The 19,954-nt window shown below is 40.5% G+C and overlaps 2 protein-coding genes across 3 annotated transcripts; one reads left to right on the forward strand and one right to left on the reverse strand.

Annotated features, from left to right (window-relative positions):
- Window positions 1-31: 31 nt before the first annotated feature.
- Window positions 32-9,277, forward strand: LOC306941857 (uncharacterized protein; the record flags this gene model as incomplete). The annotated part of the gene is made up of 8 exons (XM_079527494.1): window positions 32-140; window positions 489-599; window positions 4,706-4,840; window positions 5,086-5,196; window positions 5,815-6,075; window positions 6,891-7,054; window positions 8,716-8,852; window positions 9,121-9,277. 8 exons carry the CDS (start codon window positions 32-34, stop codon window positions 9,275-9,277), a joined length of 1,185 nt encoding a protein of 394 aa, XP_079383620.1.
- Window positions 9,278-13,801: 4,524 nt separating this feature from the next.
- On the reverse strand, window positions 13,802-19,729 carry ttc8 (tetratricopeptide repeat domain 8). Of its 2 annotated transcripts, XR_013792197.1 has the most exons (15): window positions 19,459-19,729; window positions 18,712-18,832; window positions 18,525-18,588; window positions 18,005-18,164; window positions 16,939-17,028; window positions 16,686-16,730; window positions 16,506-16,591; window positions 16,274-16,361; window positions 16,030-16,140; window positions 15,744-15,883; window positions 15,445-15,619; window positions 15,192-15,314; window positions 15,002-15,085; window positions 14,585-14,857; window positions 13,802-13,937 (listed from the first exon to the last, which is right to left on the reverse strand). XR_013792197.1 is itself a non-coding variant. In XM_079527267.1 (14 exons), exons 1-14 carry the CDS (start codon window positions 19,570-19,572, stop codon window positions 14,741-14,743), a joined length of 1,518 nt encoding a protein of 505 aa, XP_079383393.1. In that variant the 5' UTR covers window positions 19,573-19,729; the 3' UTR covers window positions 13,999-14,740. The 2 variants fall into 2 exon arrangements, 1 of the variants encoding a protein (XP_079383393.1); XM_079527267.1 differs by lacking the exon at window positions 13,802-13,937 and having other exon boundaries at window positions 13,999-14,857.
- Between the last annotated feature and the right edge of the window lie 225 nt (window positions 19,730-19,954).

The raw sequence follows: 19,954 nt of genomic DNA on the forward strand, positions 1-19,954 counted from the left end.
TGAAGTCATTGCTGTGATCTTGCCAGTCATAATGGAGAACACCGGGACCTCAGACAGTGGTTTCGATGGCTCTTACAAATTGTTTGATCAGGACAGCACAGATGACCATTTTTTCTCTGATACTGAAGATGACCTTCAAGGTATAGTGAGCAATAAAATAATTATAAACATATACTGTAATTCAGAAAACCAAAAGATGGTATTTTTTGTTTGATCAATTACTTTGGAAAGTTATTACTTTAATACAAATATGAGACTACAATGTACTAAGATTATAAACACTGCTTATTATAAGTATATCCTGTTTTGTTTAATTAGTTAGTTCAAAGTTCTTCCATTGTACATGCTAGACACCAGAAATACATAGCTTTCAATTGCTCACCAAGATCTCAAGTCATTGACATACTGTAATTAATACTTCCTAATCCTTTTGAGGATTTAATCGTTTTTCTGTTGTTTTCGCTAATCCTTGACCTCTCTGTGTCCAGTGTCCGTGTCTGTGCCCAGACCTGAGTTGAAACATTACAAATTGACATCAGTGTGTCTGGGGCTGCTGGGTGTGCTTTTACTGCTGGTTGATGTGAGCTTAAGCATCTACTGTAAGTTAATGTCAAAACATATAGTGTCTGGCACCTTTGATGGATGTGTAGAAAACTACCAAACTAGAATATTGTTTTACAATGTACAATTACAAACAAGGCATTTAGTTGTGCATGACTACTTCAGCCTACACTCAAGTGTATAAAACAAATGAAGAAGCAGCCTCAACAGAGATTGATTGCTTTTTGTCCGTTATGTTTTCACCCCTGTCCATCCATATGTCTGTGTGTGTGTGTGTGTGTGTGTGTGTGTGCGCGCGTTAGCCTGCAGGCTTTGGGCCAGACACATACCAGTGAATCCACAGTATGTTTGGCCCAAAGCCGGGCTGTGTGTGTGTGTGTGTGTGTGTGTGTGTGTGTGTGTGTGTGTGTGTGTGTGTGTGTGTGTGTGTGTGTGTGTGTGTGTGTGTGTGTGTGGGGGGGGGGGGGGGGGGGGGGGGACCGGGCGTGAATGTGCAAATGCACTCAAATTAAATCTACCTCAAAAGACATCAACCCTGCAGTCAGATGAAGAGGCAAAATGATAACCTTCTTCATTTTGTTAACATGATTATGGGAAATTATTTTTGTGACTATCGTAAATCTGAAGTAGGCCTACACTTTATCTATTATACATTTGAAAACATGTGCCCAAGCGCACGCACAGGAACAAAAGGCACCAGCTACTACGTCACTGACACACTGCAACACGCTGCAACACACACTGCACCAACACACTAACACGACACAGTCTTACCCTCCGCGTCGATCCACGGCTATCTCCTCATGTCGCGCCGCACGGCCACACTCAACAACACCCGCGTAAAAACTGTCATTGCACTGCCACTACAGCCGCCTCCCGTCCACACTCACAAACAACAGCAATATCAATAATAAACACAAACACGCCACAAGCACCGACACCCCCGCCTAATTTGTTGCCACGTCTATGAAAACAAGCACAGAAAAAATGCCATTCAACACGCTACTTACAACTCGCTTACAATTCGCAGACCTGGCAACACTGCATCCCGTGATTCCACTCTTTTCATTGGCTGCGCCGCCAACATTGTCAAACATTGTTGCCACGTCTATGTAAACAAGGCCGCAAACCCTGACTTCCTACAGCCTACAGCCTATACTTTCACACACTACCACTCGCTTACAATACGTGGCCCTGGCAACACTACATCACCCCTTCCCAATGGCTCAAAACCCCACCACGTGACCCACGTGTGTTTCGTGTTACCTTTCACACTTCCGGAAACACTACCGGAAGTTACACGGTACACACACACACACACACACGCACACACACACACACACACACACACACACACGTGCGTGCGCGCGCGCACACACACACACACACACACACACACACACACAGTGTACAGCCTGCCGGAAACCAAAAGTAGAAGAAGACGAAGAACAACAACACAGGTCCTACACTGATTCTAACTTGGATGGAGAGCGCCGCGATTACATACACACTTACAATCATGCAAACACGACCGCGTCGACACCTGGCGTGGTACAATCGGGACGAACCGAGGCGCATATATGGATAACAACAACAACACTACACGCACACGCTGCAACAACGCGCTGCAACACAACACGTAAGTCACGTATGTAACTATGGTTCTATGAATCCTGGATGACTGCTTAACACTGGATGATTGGCGTCCAGTGTTAAGCACTGCCTCTGGCAGTCAGTAAGGATGAAATAGAACAGCTGTGTACAACGCAGTGTCACTGCAGACACGTGTGTGTGTGTGGTGTGTGCGTGCGTGCGTGCGCGGGGGGGGGGGTATTTTGGATCGCCTCGCGATGCAGCTGAAATGGCACACACACACACACACACGCCACAAAACGCTAATAATAATAATAATAATACACAATTAGAACACTACACTAATCATAACAACAGTACAGAACAGTACAGTACACATGAGTACAGTACAGAAAGAAAGCTCACATCAAAATATTAATCCATGTAATAATAATAATAATAATAAAACATAATAACACAACACTAATAACTATAATATCAACAGTACAGAGAACAGTACAGTACATCAGAATATTAATCCATGTAATAATAATAATAACAATAAATAAGCACACAACACTAATAACAGTACAGAGAACAGTACAGTACACATGAGTACAGTACAGTACAGTATACTGTTCCTGCGCCTTGCCATGCTCTCTTTCAATCATAATAATAATAATAAATAACAACACTACACTAATAACAACAATAATATCAACAATACAGCGAACACTACAGTACACATGAGTACAGTACAGTACAGAAAGAAAGCTCACATCAGAATATTAATCCATGTAATAATAATAATAATAATAATAATAAATAATAACACAACACTACTAACTATAATATCAACAGTACAGAGAACAGTACAGTACAGTACATCAGAATATTAATCCATGTAATAATAATAATAATAAAAAACACTAATACAACAGTACAGAGAACAGTACAGTACAGTACACATGACTACAGTACAGTACAAAGACTTACAGTACAGTACAGTACAGTATACTGTTCCTGCGCCTTGCCATGCTCGCTTTCATACGCACATACACACAACCAAACAGGGCCACTCAGCCAGCTTGGCAACTTTGCGCTTTCCAAGCAAATGCATAAATGAAAACATCATGGGTTGCCATTGCCTTCTTCCCATTTGCGACGCATCGCGTTAGGATGAGCGGGCCGAAGGCCCGCGAAATTCTAGTTTATATACATTTATAAAAAGTTGAGTTCATGATTTCCTTAAATACAGTGACTATACAGTATGTGTCTTCATCACTGACAGACAGCAACGTGAGAGACAGATACCTTCGTCTTAATGATGTATCCTACATCAGAAAAGAACTGTCGCAGCTCCAAGATGATTACATGTTTGCAATGCAGAGCCGAGATGAGGCCAAGACAATGTTGGCAAAACAGATCAATCAACGAGACATCCTACATTGGGATCTGGAGCACCAGAAGATATATGATATAATATACAATTTACAATTTACAATTTAGGCATTTAGCAGACGCTCTTAATCCAGAGCGATTTACATTAAGCAATAACAAAAGCATGGCATACATCACATATATAAAAAGTAGTTATCATGAATCATGCGTAGACTAAGAACGTAACAGTGGAGTATCTATGTAAACTATACATACTATACTATATAATATATTATACATGTGTACTATAAAGTGCTATGACTACATAAAGTGCAATTCTAGAGCTGTCTACGTAACAAGCTATAAGTCTGTTTAAAATACTATCTAAGTCTACATAATGTGCTATCTAAGGGGCTAGGCTAGGGCAAGTGCTACGGGCCATGGTGGAGTCTGAAGAGGTGGGTTTTCAGACTACGGCGGAAGATTGGGAGTGAGGCTGCAGTTCTGACTGTGATGGGAAGTGCATTCCATAGTTTTGGAGCCAGAAGGGAGAAGAGTTTGGGACGTGTGGAGCGTTGTCCCGGCGTTTTTAGTGAAGGTACCTCCAGCTTCCCTGCGTTGGCTGCGTTGGCTGACAATACTGTACAGTATATTAAAGATGAAAGATGAAAATGAATACATTGCAAATTATTATTATTAATGTGTCATATCCAAAGGTTGTTGCTGTTGTAAGAACTACTCAGCTTCTACTATATGTCATTGAATTGAGTTATATATTCTATTCTCAAAATGTGTATTAAACTTTAATTCACAATGACTATTGATTAACTCTGGAAATACACTGTTTTAGTGGAGTGCCATTATTTCTTTCCACCGTAAAACATGATCATCTTTTCAAAAAAGTGTACAGTATTTGACTATGCCTGGTTTGCCTGGTGGGTGGTGATTCATCTGAACTGAAGCCGCACCCACAGCCATCTTTAATGAATTAAGACTCAAAATATTTTGTTATTATACAATTTACAAGTTGTATAATAACAAAATAATTTGGTTTTAATGAAAGTATCTACATTGTATTCAACCTCTTGTCTATTATCATTGTTCTTGCTCATTGCACTGAAAACACAGCACGCACACACACACTCTCCACCAATGTTATTTTGGTTGACAGTGCAATAACCTTACAAAACAGCTCTTCACTCTGTGATTGCTGTGATCTTGCCAGTCATAATGGAGAACACAGGGACTTCAGACAGTGGTTTCGATGCCTCTTACAAAGGGTTTGATCAGGACAGCGCAGATGATCATTTTGTCTCTGACCATCAAGGTATAGTGAGCATAAAATAATGATAAACATATACTGACTGTAATTCTAAAAACTAAAAGATGGATTGTGTTTGATCAATTACTTTGGAAAGTACGGTAATTCGTTAAATACAAATATGTGACTACAATATGGTTATATTATATTATTATATTATATTATTATGCATATTATAAGATAATGTGTTTAATATTTTGAAAATTAGTTTTTCTGATGTTTTCGCTAATCCTTGACCTCTCTGTGTCCAGTGTCCGTGTCTGTGCCCAGACCTGAGTTGAAACATTACAAATTGACATCAGTGTGTCTGGGGCTGCTGGGTGTGCTTTTACTGCTGGTTGATGTGAGCTTAAGCATCTACTGTAAGTCAATGTAAAAAACACAAAAAGTTATGGCACCTTTGAAGGAATTAAGTGTAGAAGTCCATGAAAACTAGAATAATGTTTTACATTGTATAATTACAAACAAGGCATTTGGAAGGCAAGTTCACACACACACGTTTTGCACAAAATGCCACAAATCAAGAATACAGCTCCTGATTGCTGTGAAACTTTGCATGCACACTCACAATAGGCCGTCATTTTCCGTCATTTTGCATTTTCTTCAAAACACCAAACATCAAAAAGCTGTCAGGATTGGGAGTCGAACCTGCGGCACACCACCAGGCCGGCCCAGCAGCCTAGGTGCCCAGACGGTTAAGCTAACCATCTGGGCCTCTAGTTTCTATATAAGATTGATACTGTAACACAGATATCATATCAGAATTGACGTTGACATCAACACAGATAAATAGGCAAAATGATTACCTTCTTTTTTTTTACCATGATTTGTTACCATGATTATGGGACATTATTGTTGTGCTTCTTGTAAATCTGAAGTACTCAAAGTACTTAAATGTTTTGACATTTATAAAAACTTGAGTTCATGATTTTCTTAAATACAGTGACTATATACGCTATATGTGTCTTCATCACTGACAGACAGCAAAGTGAGAGACAGATACCTTCGACTAAATGATGTATCCTACATCAAAAATGAACTGTCGCAGCTCCAAGATGATTACATGACTACAATACAGAGTCGGGATGAGGCCAAGACAATGTTGACAAGACAGATCAATCAACGGGAGATCGTAAATTGGGATCTGGAGCACCAGAAGAGAAGGACCCGAGACTACAATGCCCAGATCTTAAAGATTCATGGAGCAAATGCAGCAATAAGGGCAAACCTCCCTCTAATTGGTGAGAACTTTACAACCATGACAGCTTCTAATGTACCTGTGTTGAGTTGTGTAGTGAGATTTATCCAACATGGTGCAGTCAAATGTCACCAAAGATCAATGTTCAGAGAAATGTATATGCTATGATAATACTTTTAAAAATAACACTAGCAACACCCTTAAAGGGGAAAACCACCCATTTTCAACATTTTACTATGTCATTAATATACCTTAGAGCTGTTGTGTGGAAATAATAAAAATAAAAAGTCCCCCCATTCTGTGTTTCCTAGAACTCTTTTTTTCAGACCTCTCTACTAGTAGTTAAAGATGGAGTGCCGTGATTTTTCTCCACCATAAACCATGATCATCAGGTATTATTATTATAAGGAGGAAGAATTTGGTGGGACACGCCCACCAGTTCATTAAGTATCTCTGGTTTGCCTGGTGGGTGGTTGTATGATAAAGGGGGAGGGGTTAGGGGAGGGGATGATATTGTGATGTCACAATATCAGTTGTTTTCATTGGCACGTTTGACTGTCAAGGTTTCAGCCTCTAGGAAGAAACCTTAAATACAAAGGGAAGACATCATTGCTTCACATTGCACATAACAACCAGACCAAGGGGTCTAATGAAGTACTGTCACCTCATAAAATGTAAAAATAAATGTAAAACTTAAAACATAATTAAATAATAATAAATCACGGCACTCCATCTTAAAACTACCTCAAATTTGTACTCAAGTATAGTAGTAGGCTATTTGAATAAACGTAACTTAGTGACTTTCCACCACAAATGCGATCATGTCACACTGAAGGTTTCCATTTCATTTCGTAACAGAGGACGGCTGCAAACATTGCTTACCAGGGTGGATGCTTCTGAACACCATGTGTTACTTCTTACCGCTGTCTGATTCCATCAACCGGAGGTCCTGGTATGACGCCAGAACTCAATGCAGGAGACAAGGAGCTGACCTGGCCATTCTGAATAGCAGGGAGAAGCAGGTAGAAAACAAATAAACATTCAAGACAACTATCAGAACTACACACTACGTCCCCCAGTATGTATCACAACATTGCATTTCACTTCTTGTGCAGTACCTGTAAAATAAACAAAATAATGTAAATTTATAAAATGTATTTCCCATGACATGGAAAAAGTAATTCATGGCCTCATCTCTTCCGCTTACATTATTGTAATTCACTATACTCCGGCATTTTGAGTGCTTCTCTCTCTAGACTGCAGCTTGTTCAGAACGCTGCAGCTAGACTCCTGACTGAGACCATCCTGGCCTCCCTTCACTGGCTCCCAGTCAAATTCAGAATCAATTTTAAAATGTTATTATTTGTTTATAAAGCCCACCATGCGGGCTGGCACCACCCTACATTTATGAACTGCTTCCTCTCCCGGATAATCCTAGGCCTTAATTAGGTCAAGAGACCAGGGGCTCCTCAAGGTTCCACGTACCAAGCTAAAGTTAAAAGGTGTCCGAGCCTTTTCGGTCGCTGCTCCAAATCTGTGGAACAACCTACCCTTAACTATTAGGTCTGCACCCTCATTGGACACATTTAAAAGCAGACTGAAAAGACACCTGTTCTCCCAGGCCTTTTGAAACTTACCCGTAGAATTGGTTGGACACTGTTTAATGGTTTACCTGATGCCTTATTTTATTGTATTTGAAGCCCTTATTTGATTGTATTTGCTGCCCTTTATTTTGTGTTTTTTGATGTTTTTTAACCTTGATGTGTTGTGTAATATGTGATGTTTTTGCACAATAACTAAAAAATATACACCTGGGACGTATCCTCAGTGATGTATCCTGAGGTCAACGGGGTTTCGGGTCTACCAACATCATACCCCTCACTCAGGCGACCCACCCGGGGTTGATCAAATCCTGACTTACGTCCCAGTAGCTACTCTCGATCAGTCCATCAGGGAATGAGCAAGGCCACACAATCCGTTGCTCCGGAACTACTCTGCCAGGACTGGGAGAACCAAATTCTGGCGAGTGGAAGCTGGACTAGGCTCTGTGAGTTGACTCCTGTCCGGGCCCCTCCTACGTCTTACCAGGTCCACTCCTGCTCTCACCAGGCCCAGGACCTGTGCGTTGCACCAGACACTTCATTCAGGAGTGGTGGATTATAATGGCCCTCCTAAAGGCCTCACGGAGTTTGTTGGGCTTCCTCCTCACGGAGGACACAGCTAACCCATACTGCTCACCCGGGTGACGTCTACATTCCGGCTGTCACCCGTCTCTCTGGTGGTCACCAGACTATACCTGGTTGTCACATAGTCTATTCCTATGAGTTACTATAAATAGAATAACTATAACAAAAAAATACATTGCATGGATGCACCTGGGATGTAACCTCAGTGATGTATCCTGAGGTCAACAGGGTTTCGGGTCTATCATACAATGACTTTATATCTTACCATGGCCACTTTGGGGCTCCGATATATTGTGCAATGTGTAGATATTGTTTTTTCTCTTGGTGTACAGCACTTTGGTCGGCCGTTGGCTGTTTTTAAATGTGCTTTATAAATCAAATTGAATTGAGTTGACTTCTTGCTTATAGACCTAATTTAGTTTGATATGCATGTATTTATGTATCAGCAGCAGCAGCAGATACATAAACATTTGTATTTCTGTTTTTTTTTTAATCAGTTATCATTGAGTAGGCAAATCAATGCCCAGCAGGATGGGTCGAGACAAATGTACCAGAGTGGCTTCTGGATTGGGCTCAGAGATGACGAAGAGGAAGGACATTGGAAGTGGCGAGATGGGACAAGTCTGGTTGAGGGGTAGGGCTTACATTTTGCACTTTACACTGTAAAGTCTTACAGTGTTCATTTAACTTGTTAAGAATGCAATGAGTCCTTGGAACACATTATTGCTCTTGCACACACACATAAAATCTAAGCTTCACGATCATAAGGTCCTTTGATGATTAAAGGGGGTGAAAGTGATCATTATTGTTTTTAAGTTTGTTAATATAAGTGTTAAATAGCTAGTAGAAGTAAAAGAAAAAAAAGGTGTTGATCAATTAAAACAGAGAACTTTACTGTGCAGGTATTGGAATGAAGGTGAGCCCAATGATGAGTCGCTGCATGTAGTTAGTTGTGCAGCGACCTATCCTCGAGACAACCCCTTCCATGCCTGGAAGGATGCCCCATGCAGACATCCACTCAAATGGATTTGTGAAATGCGGCCAAGATCGAGGAGCTGAACTCTGTTTCTTTCTTTTTTTTTTGCCACAGCGCTTTTGGCCTGTCGAAAGGAGACCGACTTCACGACTGTAGACAATCTGATGGATTGATTTTTCATTTTTATTGTCATGAGTGTTAGCTGGAATCACCCCCACAACATCTGACATGGAATGCATTAAACATTGTCATTAAGTTCACTAGTAGAAATATATCCATTCACTGTTGGCAATTTACTTTGTACAAATCAATCACTGATATACAATTCTGTAAAGAGACAAATATAAACCTATAAATAAAGCCAAGTCTAATAGATATGATACTAACACCAAAGTGCCTGAGTGACACCAGGCAGTCATTGCCAATGTTTTTATTATGAATGTATGTCACATACAGATTACCATCTCTACTGAAGTCCACAAACCATCAGCATGAGGCGTTATTGTCTTTGTTTATTTAACCACTTTCAACTTGGTGTCCCTATTTTTCAAACTCCAAAATGATTCAGAAATAGGCAAAAATAGCAGATTAACAAGCTCACGTGTCACAATGCAAATCGTTCTCAACTTGTAGACCGTTGGTTTTTGCTATTTGTCGTATGATGAAATACATATGGCTTATGTGGTTAATTACAATTTACATAAATTACTGTCAAACCTTTGAGATTCTGATAGCCTTCACCCATGTAATGTAATGCTGTCCACTGCTGTGGCTTTGGCGGTCACATTAGGCTTGATTGATTGTTTAACCACATGAACCCAAGCGTCCCAATTCTGTGCATGTCACAATAGGCAAACATATGAAGAACATATAGCAGGTAAACATTCAAACTTGTAGATTTTCAGCAAAGGTAAAAAATGAGAGGGCCAAAGATTGGAAATGGTTAAGGGGAAAACTTTTCTGATGTTGTGGGGAGGCACTGGAAAATATCTGCCAGCCATTCCATATCTCCTACACAAAACTCTGAACACACACAGAACACATATGGACGTGTTATGTCAGAGCTGTTCACTCTGAAGTCATTGCTGTGATCTTGCCAGTCATAATGGAGAACCCAGGGACCTCAGACAGTGGTTTCGATGGCTCTTACAAATTGTTTGATCAGGACAGCACAGATGACCATTTTTTCTCTGATACTGAAGATGGCCTTCAAGGTATAGTGAGCAATAAAATAATTATAAACATATACTGTAATTCAGAAAACCAAAAGATGGTATTGTTTGTTTGATCAATTACTTTGGAAAGTTATTACTTTAATACAAATATGAGACTACAATGTACTAAGATTATAAACACTGCTTATTATAAGATCCTGTTTTGTTTAATTAGTTAGTTAAAAGTTCTTCCATTGTACATGCTAGACACCAGCAATACATAGCTTTCAATTGCTCACCAATATCTCAAGTCATTGACATACTGTAATTAATACTTCCTAATCCTTTTGAGGATTTAATCGTTTTTCTGTTGTTTTCGCTAATCCTTGACCTCTCTGTGTCCAGTGTCCATGTCTGTGCCCAGACCTGAGTTGAAACATTACAAATTGACATCAGTGTGTCTGGGGCTGCTGGGTGTGCTTTTACTGCTGGTTGATGTGAGCTTAAGCATCTACTGTAAGTCAATGTCAAAACATATAGTGTCTGGCACCTTTGATGGATGTGTAGAAAACTACCAAACTAGAATATTGTTTTACAATGTACAATTACAAACAAGGCATTTAGTTGTGCATGACTACTTCAGCCTACACTCAAGTGTATAAAACAAATGAAGAAGCAGCCTCAACAGAGATTGATTGCTTTTTGTCCGTTATGTCTTCACCCCTGTCCGTCCGTCCGTCCGTCCGTCCGTCCGTCCGTCCGTGTGTGTGTGTGTGTGTGTGTGTGTGTGTGTGTGTGTGTGTGTGTGTGTGTGTGCGCGTTAGCCTGCAGGCTTTGGGCCAGACAAATACCAGTGAATCCACAGTATGTTTGGCCCAAAGCCGGGCTGTGTGTGTGTGTGTGTGTGTGTGTGTGTGTGTGTGTGTGTGTGTGTGTGTGTGTGTGTGTGTGTGTGTGTGTGTGTGTGTGTGTGTGTGGACCGATGGGCGTGAATGTGCAAATGCACTCAAATTAAATCTACCTTAAAAGACATCAACACTGCAGAGGCAAAATGATAACCTTCTTCATTTTGTTAACATGATTATGGGAAATTATTTTTGTGACTATCGTAAATCTGAAGTAGGCCTACACTTTATTGATATACATTTATAAAAAGTTGAGTTCATGATTTCCTTATATACAGTGACTATACAGTATGTGTCTTCATCACTGACAGACAGCAACGTGAGAGACAGATACCTTCGTCTTAATGATGTATCCTACATCAGAAAAGAACTGTCGCAGCTCCAAGATGATTACATGTTTGCAATACAGAGCCGAGATGAGGCCAAGACAATGTTGGCAAAACAGAAAAATCAACGAGACATCCTACATTGGGATCTGGAGCACCAGAAGAGAAGGACCCAAGACTACAATGCCCAGATCTTAAAGATTCAGGGAGCAAATGCAGCAATAAGGGCCAACCTCCCTCTAATTGGTAACTTTACAACCATGACAGCATATAATGTACATGTGTTGAGTTGTGTATGATTATGAAGTGAGATTTAGTCAACTTGGTGCAGTAAAATGTGACCAAAAGTCAATGTTCAGAGAAATGTATATGCTATGATAATATTTTTTAAATTATAACACCAGCAACACCCTTACACTATTAATGTCATACACACCCTAGAGCCAGCATGCACCAGTTTGGAAATCCCTGGTAGAAACATTGAGTAGAGTTGAAGTACCTCAAAATTGTACTAAAGTATAGTACAGTACTTGAAAAAACGTACTTAGTGACTTTCCACCACAAATGCGATCATGTCACACTGAAGGTTTCCATTTCATTTCGTAACAGAGGACGGCTGCAAACATTGCTTACCAGGGTGGATGCTTCTGAACACCATGTGTTACTTCTTACCGCTGTCTGATTCCATCAACCGGAGGTCCTGGCAAGACGCCAGAACTCAATGCAGGAGACAAGGAGCTGACCTGGCCATTCTGAATAGCAGGGAGAAGCAGGTAGAAAAAAATAAAACACTTCATTCAACACAACTATAAGAACGACACACTACAGTCGTGAATCTCATTACTACTCGTCTCTTACAATTGCATTTCACTTCTTGATCTTTTTAATTTCAAGGAACCCCAGTTTGATATGCATTAGGCCCACATTAGAGATTCTTTTTTAAATCTCTGAGACACCAATCTACTGTACAATGTAAAATCCTCAGTGCTGAGTGAGCCCCTCACCCAAGGTTCCCTGGGGGTTCCTTGAGCCCACGTTAAGAACCAGTGCACTACAGCAGTGGTTCCTAAACTGAAAGATATATATTTATGTAAGAAAGACCGAAAGAGGCAAACTGTAATTGTAATTGTAAAAAAATTGTTGATCTAAAGCTCACAACGCCTCAAAGTGCAAGGCATTGTGAGCTGGTAATTTGGCTATTTTCACAATATTTATCTGTGGAACTAAGTCAAACTAAAGGTAATGCCTACACTGCCAAGTGTGGGATAAGTGCAGGATGGGGGTCCCCAGTTCTGATTATTTTGGGGAGGGTGTCGCAGCCTGATAAAGTTTGGGAACCCATACAGGACTAAAGTTTACGGTAGTTTATTTTATTTCACTGAGAGTTAACCGGGGCTTGGAATCCCTTAGTGTAATAATTGAAAGAGCAACACATTTGTATTTCTGTATTGTTTTTTTTTATCAGTTATTATTGAGTAAGATAATCAATGACAATAAAGATGGGTCGAGACCAATGCACCAGAGTGGCTTCGGGACGAGTGGCTTTGGGTCGAGACCAGTGCAGCAGAGTGGCTTCGGGACGAGACCAGTGCAGCAGAGTGGCTTCGGGTCGAGACCAGTGCAGCAGAGTGGCTTCGGGTCGAGACCAATGCAGCAGAGTGGCTTCGGGTCGAGATCAATGCAGCAGAGTGGCTTCGGGACGAGTGGCTTTGGGTCACGTAGCTTCGGGTCGAGACCAACGCACCAGAGTGGCTTCTGGATTGGGCTCAGAGATGACGAAGAGGAAGGACATTGGAAGTGGCGAGATGGGACAAGTTTGGTTGAGGCGTAAGGCTTACATTTTTCACTTTAGTGTACACTGTCAAATCTTGAGAGTTCATTTAACTCTGTGGGTGCAATAACAGAACCAAATTGACCCTTTATTGTACACTCTCAGAGGACTTTACTATTCATTCATGTTTAGAATGCAATGACAAGTCCTTGAAAGACATTGCTCTTGTACTTGCAGTAAACTCTAAGCTTCAGGATCATATGGTCCTTTAAGTGATTATAATTTTTTGTTTGTTAAAATAAGAGTGGGAAGTAAAAGTAAAAAATAAAAGTGTTCATTTAGGAGTACGATACCCATAATGGATACATTTTAGACTGGGTTAAATGAACAGAGCATTTTACTGTGCAGGTATTGGAATGAGGGTGAGCCCAATGACGACACCAATGAAGACTGTGCAGCCGTCTATCCTCGAGACAACCCCTTCCATTCCTGGAATGATGCCCCATGTGGACATCCACTCAAATGGATTTGTGAAATGCTGCCGAGATCTATGAGCTGAACTCTGTTTCTTTTACCACCGGCCTGGCCTGTCGGAAGGAAGAATAAACTGTTTCTTCAAGACTGTAGAAAATCCCATGGATTGATTTCTTTTTTATTGTCATGCCAGTTTTAGCTAGCATGGTAAACCACTGGACATTTTAATTTCTGCCAAAATCTGGCGAGGGGGGAGGGGTTCACCCAGTCTAAGTTTTAGCTGGAATACCCCCAAAACATCTGACATGGAATGCATTAAACAGTGGCATTAAGTTCACTATAGTAGAAATATACCCATTCAATATTGGCAATTTACTTTGTACATATCACTATTCACTATATCACTTTGTACATATCACTATACAATTCTGTAAATTAAATAAGTAAAGCCATGTCTAATAGATAAACTAGCATCAGTGCCTGAGTGACACCAGGCAGTCATGTTTTGTACCTATTTACAGTTTCTACTGGAAGTCCATAAACCTTCAGCATGAGGTGTTATTGTCTTTGTTTCTTTATTAACCACTTTCAACCTGCCGTCCCTGTTTTTCAAACGTTATCCAAAACGTTTCAGAAATATGTAAAATATCAGATCTACAAGCTCACAACCCATCACGTTTTGAGGTTGTAGATTGGTTGTTTTTGCTAATTGTCGTATGATAAAGTACTTAAGTGGTTCATTCATTTTTACATTCATTACCGTGTCAAAGCTTCGAGATTCTGATAGCCTTCACGCATGTAATCTAATGCTGTCCACTGTTATGTAATGTCAGCGCTGTGGCTTTAGTGTCACTGTAAACACCAGGTGGCAAGATGATTCACACTATAGCCATTGCTGGTCAGGTGTTTTGAGAAATCACAACAGAGCAAAGTGCTGCCGCAGTTGCTTGAGAAGCTGCTGGGTGTCCACATGTTCTGGGAAAGCATCTTCAGACCTCTGGGCAGCAGTGTAGCTGCTCTGAATATCTCCAATCTGGATGCACAAGAAGAAAGAAAACTTTAATTCAGCATATGTCAGACAGGCGTTTTTTTTGGGTTGTTATGGTTATTTGTGCTTATAAAATATACAGATTTGTATTGTTTACTTATTACTATGAATGTAATGATGATGTATTACCTTTTCAGAGAGATTGGCGAGGTTAAAGTGTGGTTCATACATGTGAGGGGCTAGTGAGGCAGCCGTCTGCAAGAATGCTTTAGACTGGAAGCAACAAAGATATTACATAATGATTAATGTCCACTATACATTAAACCTGTATTGGATATTGACTCGTATTACAATTTAATAATTAAAAAATGACATTGACCTGTTCAATACGACCTTTGCGGAGCTCGAGAACAGCCAGGTTATTGTAGGCCTCTGCATGGTCATTATTAAAGGCCAAAGCCAGCTTAAAACACTGATAGGCGAGCGTCATATCACCTATGCCCTGCAAAACACAAGAATCTGCACTTTGTACTGAGCTACAGGGATCGATTTGTTGTACAAATATTTGAGGATAAACATTGAGGCCACACATACATACATTATTAGACCAATTTCTGAGAACGGCAACTCACCACAGCCACATGTCCTATGTTGTACCAGACATCAGCCTGCTCCTCATCATTGTCCACGAGGGCTAGGGCCCTCTCGAATGAGGACAGAGTCATGTCGTACTGCTGGGCGTAGAAGCAGCACAGTCCAAGATTGTTGTACAGTTGGCAGTTGTACACACCCATCTGAAGCAGACGTCTAACACATAGGAAAACATTTTGCATAATTATCCATTAATGCAGTAAAAAAGAAACTGCAAAAGCAACCAATGAGAACATATACAGAACTGAGGCATTCTAGTATTTTCTTGAACACTTTGGACCTGTAGAAGCGCAATGCAATCTCGGGCTGGTCGGTGTAGAAGTGATTGCTGCCGATGCAGGCGATAGCTTCCACATGGGTGTTGTCCTGTTTCAGGACATCTTTGTAGTACTCCGTGGCTGAAGTGATGTTGTTCATCTCCTGTGGAAAAATAAACACAAAACATTGCAGTAAAGGAATCACATCAATGAGATCAAAAGGTAAATGTTTAAGCTTAATTAATACTCTGTAGTGCAATGAACTATAATCTAAAGTAGTCTCAAGGAACGAGGACCAAGGCAACCTACCTCGTGGATTCGGGCGATTCCTGTTAGAAGAGTAACCTCCCCGGGGAAGTGGTCCAGGCCTTGCTTGAATAAGTTCAGGGCCGTTATTGGTTGATCCATACGCTGGTAAACCTTGTCAAGTGGAAAAATAGAACAATAACAACCATGACTCAATGAACTATGAGGGAACAGTCCTAGATTATACATTGTGTAAAAACTTTTACACTGCAATGTGGTGTGTTTGCTATTATACTTATGTTAATACCTTAGCAAGGTAGAGGTACGTATCGACCACCTCCTGATGGTTGAGAGCTGATCTGAATTGTTTTTCAGCTTCTCTATATAGACCAAGTCTGTAAAGACATGTAAATGAAAAATTATTCATTTATAGGAGATGCATGAGAGAATTATATGAAACAGATTTGATGGAATCAGCATCAAATTACATTTAAACAGTTGAACTCAAATAACGTAGTTATTATTTGTGGGTCGCTCACCTATAGTAGCATTTCCCCAGCTGTACCTTCCACCACCAGTCTTTGAACTGAGCATGCTCAGTGGCTTGAGCGGCCAAATCTAAAGCCTGTGCACACACAAGAAAAAACCTTCTGCTTGGAAAATTGTCTTAAACTTAAACATATGCTTCATGTAACTTACAACAAAATGCTGCAACTTACATTTTTCACGTCATTTTCATGGTGGAAGATGTACTCAAACAATGTCTGAGGGGGGAAATAATAGTTAATGGAGAACAAGAGCAAATCAATGTTTTATTTTTGCTTTCAACATTGGAACAGACCCGTTTAAATGTATGATGAACTGGAAAGGATTGACGATTAGGCAAAATAATTGTGATTAGGCGATTATATAATACATATGACAGGCCTACAGGAACAAGGATGTTATTTTTTCAACAAATTAAAGTCTCACCTTGGATAAATTGGGCTTCTGAGAATACTTGGCTAAATTTAGTCTTGAGAGGTTTATGAACGGCCCATCTGGGTTGGTCAACATAGAGGCCTGTGTAGAAGGAAGATCAAATATGACAAAGTTACAACACCTATCAAACTTATTTGTATAGCACTTTTTAAAGCTAAGTTACATATTGTCGCTGTTTGGCAAAAAACCTTGTATCACCAGATTTAAACTTTTTATGTCTTTTCCCCCTGTAAACGAATGCTCTACTTCATCATACTATAGTGTCACACAACATGAGGTGTTATTGTCTTTTCAGGAAATGTTGTCTGCAACATTTCCTGAAAAGTAACAGTTTTGGACAAACAAGATTTCCACCCAACAGTGACGATATGAATGTACACTATGTGATAGTTAAAGTACAGGCATTAAAAATCATGAATGAAACAACTAGATATGAAAACAGTCACATAGCAGTGGCATTCACACCAGCATGCTATACTGTGATTACAATGAATCCTGCTGCGTATTGTCGGAAAGTGCGCTTCGTTGGTAGGTGTGAAGGCTCAATCGAATTCCATCAAATGAACGAATTCTAATCCCCCAAAAAACGGTGGTTTTGCTTCAAAGGGCAGCATAGTGTGGATCACCGCAGGTGTGAATGCAATCGCATTTAATATAGGGGATGAATGTGCCATTGTGGGATGAAGAAGTTGGTATTTGGCGCACGCACGCACGCACGCACGCACGCACGCACGCACGCACGCACGCACGCACGCACGCACGCACGCACGCACGCACGCACGCACGCACGCACGCACGCACGCACGCACACACACACACACACACACACACAGCTAACTATTACTCAAAGTATAATTTTAACACCATAGATTTCACTGTATAGTTTATGAATTGAACACATTGATGCACGTTTGATAAAGCGCAGTGGGAATGCAAACGATGTTGTAGATCAGCCATTCTATTTGAGCTATTTGTCCAATAGATTAAGGTTTATGTGGTTCAAGCACCATTTACACATCAGGACTTGCATGCCTTGCAATGAGAATACAACACTCACTGTTCCCAGGCGGACAAATCTTCCAGAAGCACTGGTGACAGGACGAGCTGTGCTGGCCGTTCGAGGAGTTTTAATGGCCTGTTCCATCGTTCCAGGTCTCCCTGACTGTGTGCTGGGTCTCACAAATCCTGTGATCGGACGTCCCGATTGAGTCACAGGCCTTACATTTACAGAGAAACAAACAAAATTCTGCTTTATTATTTTGTGAGCCACAGGAAATCCCATGAGCCAATATTACATTGAGCATTATTCATTAAATTGTTTTTCTAGGCTTAAATCCCATGAGCCAATATTACATGAGCATTATTCATTCAATTGTTTTGCCTTTACTGACAGCTCAATCGATAAAGTCAGGAAACGGGAAGATGGAGTCGGCGAGTGACATTCAGCAAATGTTCTGGCTGTCCCAGGAATTTAACTCACTGTCAGGTATCAGGATGTATGCACCCTAACCACTCAGCAAAACGGGCACCCAGGTTCCAGGCCTTTATTGAGCTAACGGAGAAGTGTGATTCAGTACCTGACGGCAGGTGTGGGCCCACCACCATGACTTGTTACAACGTGTCTCAGCGATGTTCCTGGGCCTAGAGGTGAGGCAAGTACCGTACAATCCGTTTTTATTCGGTTGAGAAGAAAAAAAAAAGAGAGCACTGAATGAACTGTAAAAGTACAGGGAACACACAGAGAGACAAACAGTTGAGACTTACGTGCTACTTGAGCAATAGAACTCTCGTCGAGCATCATTTCAGCAATGCCCTCCTGATCCACCTCAACTTCATCTATGTATACCATCTCTGTCAGAGCACGTGTCTTCAGACTCCATGCAGCCTATCTCACACACACACACACGCGCACGCGCGCACACACACACACACACACACACACACACACACACACACACACACACACACAATTTTTGGACCACAAATTGCAGAAAGGACAACATTTCAGAAAGCATGGTCATCACACGATAGAATTCTCACTGGTCACTTAACTATGGTAGTGTACTGTATTTAAATTAATAATTGTAATTAATAATTGTATTATCCATCCGTTACATGTATACACTATACAGTTAAAAATATGACCACTATGGATTTTTCATTTTTCAGTGCATTAAAGGTTACCTCAGAGATATGTAGTGAGTCTCTGTCCTTATCAGTGTTGAGAGTGAAGATGAGTTGAAGATGAAAGGAAAACATGAAGACAGTAAGGAAGAAATAAAGACAAGAAGACATGGAAACATTAAGTGAATAAGTCTATGGAAATAAAGTGGATGAAACTAAAATGAAAAGAAGATTGGGTCAGAGAAGATATCTGCTAAAAGTGCGATTAAACAAAACTATATGAGATTATGTGTATGTGACTACCGGTATGCTGAATGTTGTAAGGACTGCACTAACGTTAAACAGGATTACACAGGTGCTATAATCTCTAGCATGCTATGCTAGTACCTGGTCATATGGACTGTCCTCTAATATCTTTGTACAGATATCAGAACAGCGTTGGAACTTCCGTCTTCTAAAATAGCTCCATGCAAGAAATAAAGGATCCATTGTCACTTCCATTGCGTTGGCCGTGGTGCACAGTAAAAACTAAAAGTAGCTTTGCTAACAAGCTAACATATGACTGAGGCTGGCGACGCTTTTCTGTAACTCGGCAACAGAGAGGACAGGGTCGCTCTCCTCCTCTATGCTTACGCCGTCTTCCTTGCTACATTTGTGGTGTATCACCGCCACCTCCTGTCGAGGTGCAGAATTGTTCTAGATAGTTTTATAGCTCTGTAAATTATGATTCCAAATGTCATAAATATAATGTACAATAATGTCAAATATGTGCATTAAAATTGATCAAGACCAGTGTCAAATCAAAGTTTATTTATGCACAATTTAAAATATGAAAATGACAATGAGATATAAATGCCAAATAATAATAATGCACAGTGTATGT

The sequence above is a fragment of the Electrona antarctica genome (genome assembly GCF_951216825.1).
Source record: "Electrona antarctica genome assembly, chromosome: 18".
Taxonomy (NCBI): Eukaryota; Metazoa; Chordata; class Actinopteri; order Myctophiformes; family Myctophidae; genus Electrona; species Electrona antarctica.

What these genes read in the sequence shown, in the direction of transcription:
- ttc8 (XM_079527267.1), bottom strand. Translation starts at nt 19,572, where the DNA reads ATGGAAGTGACAATGGATCCTTTATTTCTTGCATGGAGCTATTTTAGA. An exon ending in GGGCCCACACCTGCCGTCAG is followed by an intron (nt 18,165 to 18,524) that starts GTACTGAATCAC and finishes TGTAAATGTAAG; the next exon opens with GCCTGTGACTCAATCGGGAC. An exon ending in ATTGCATTGCGCTTCTACAG is followed by an intron (nt 15,620 to 15,743) that starts GTCCAAAGTGTT and finishes CCTATGTGTTAG; the next exon opens with ACGTCTGCTTCAGATGGGTG.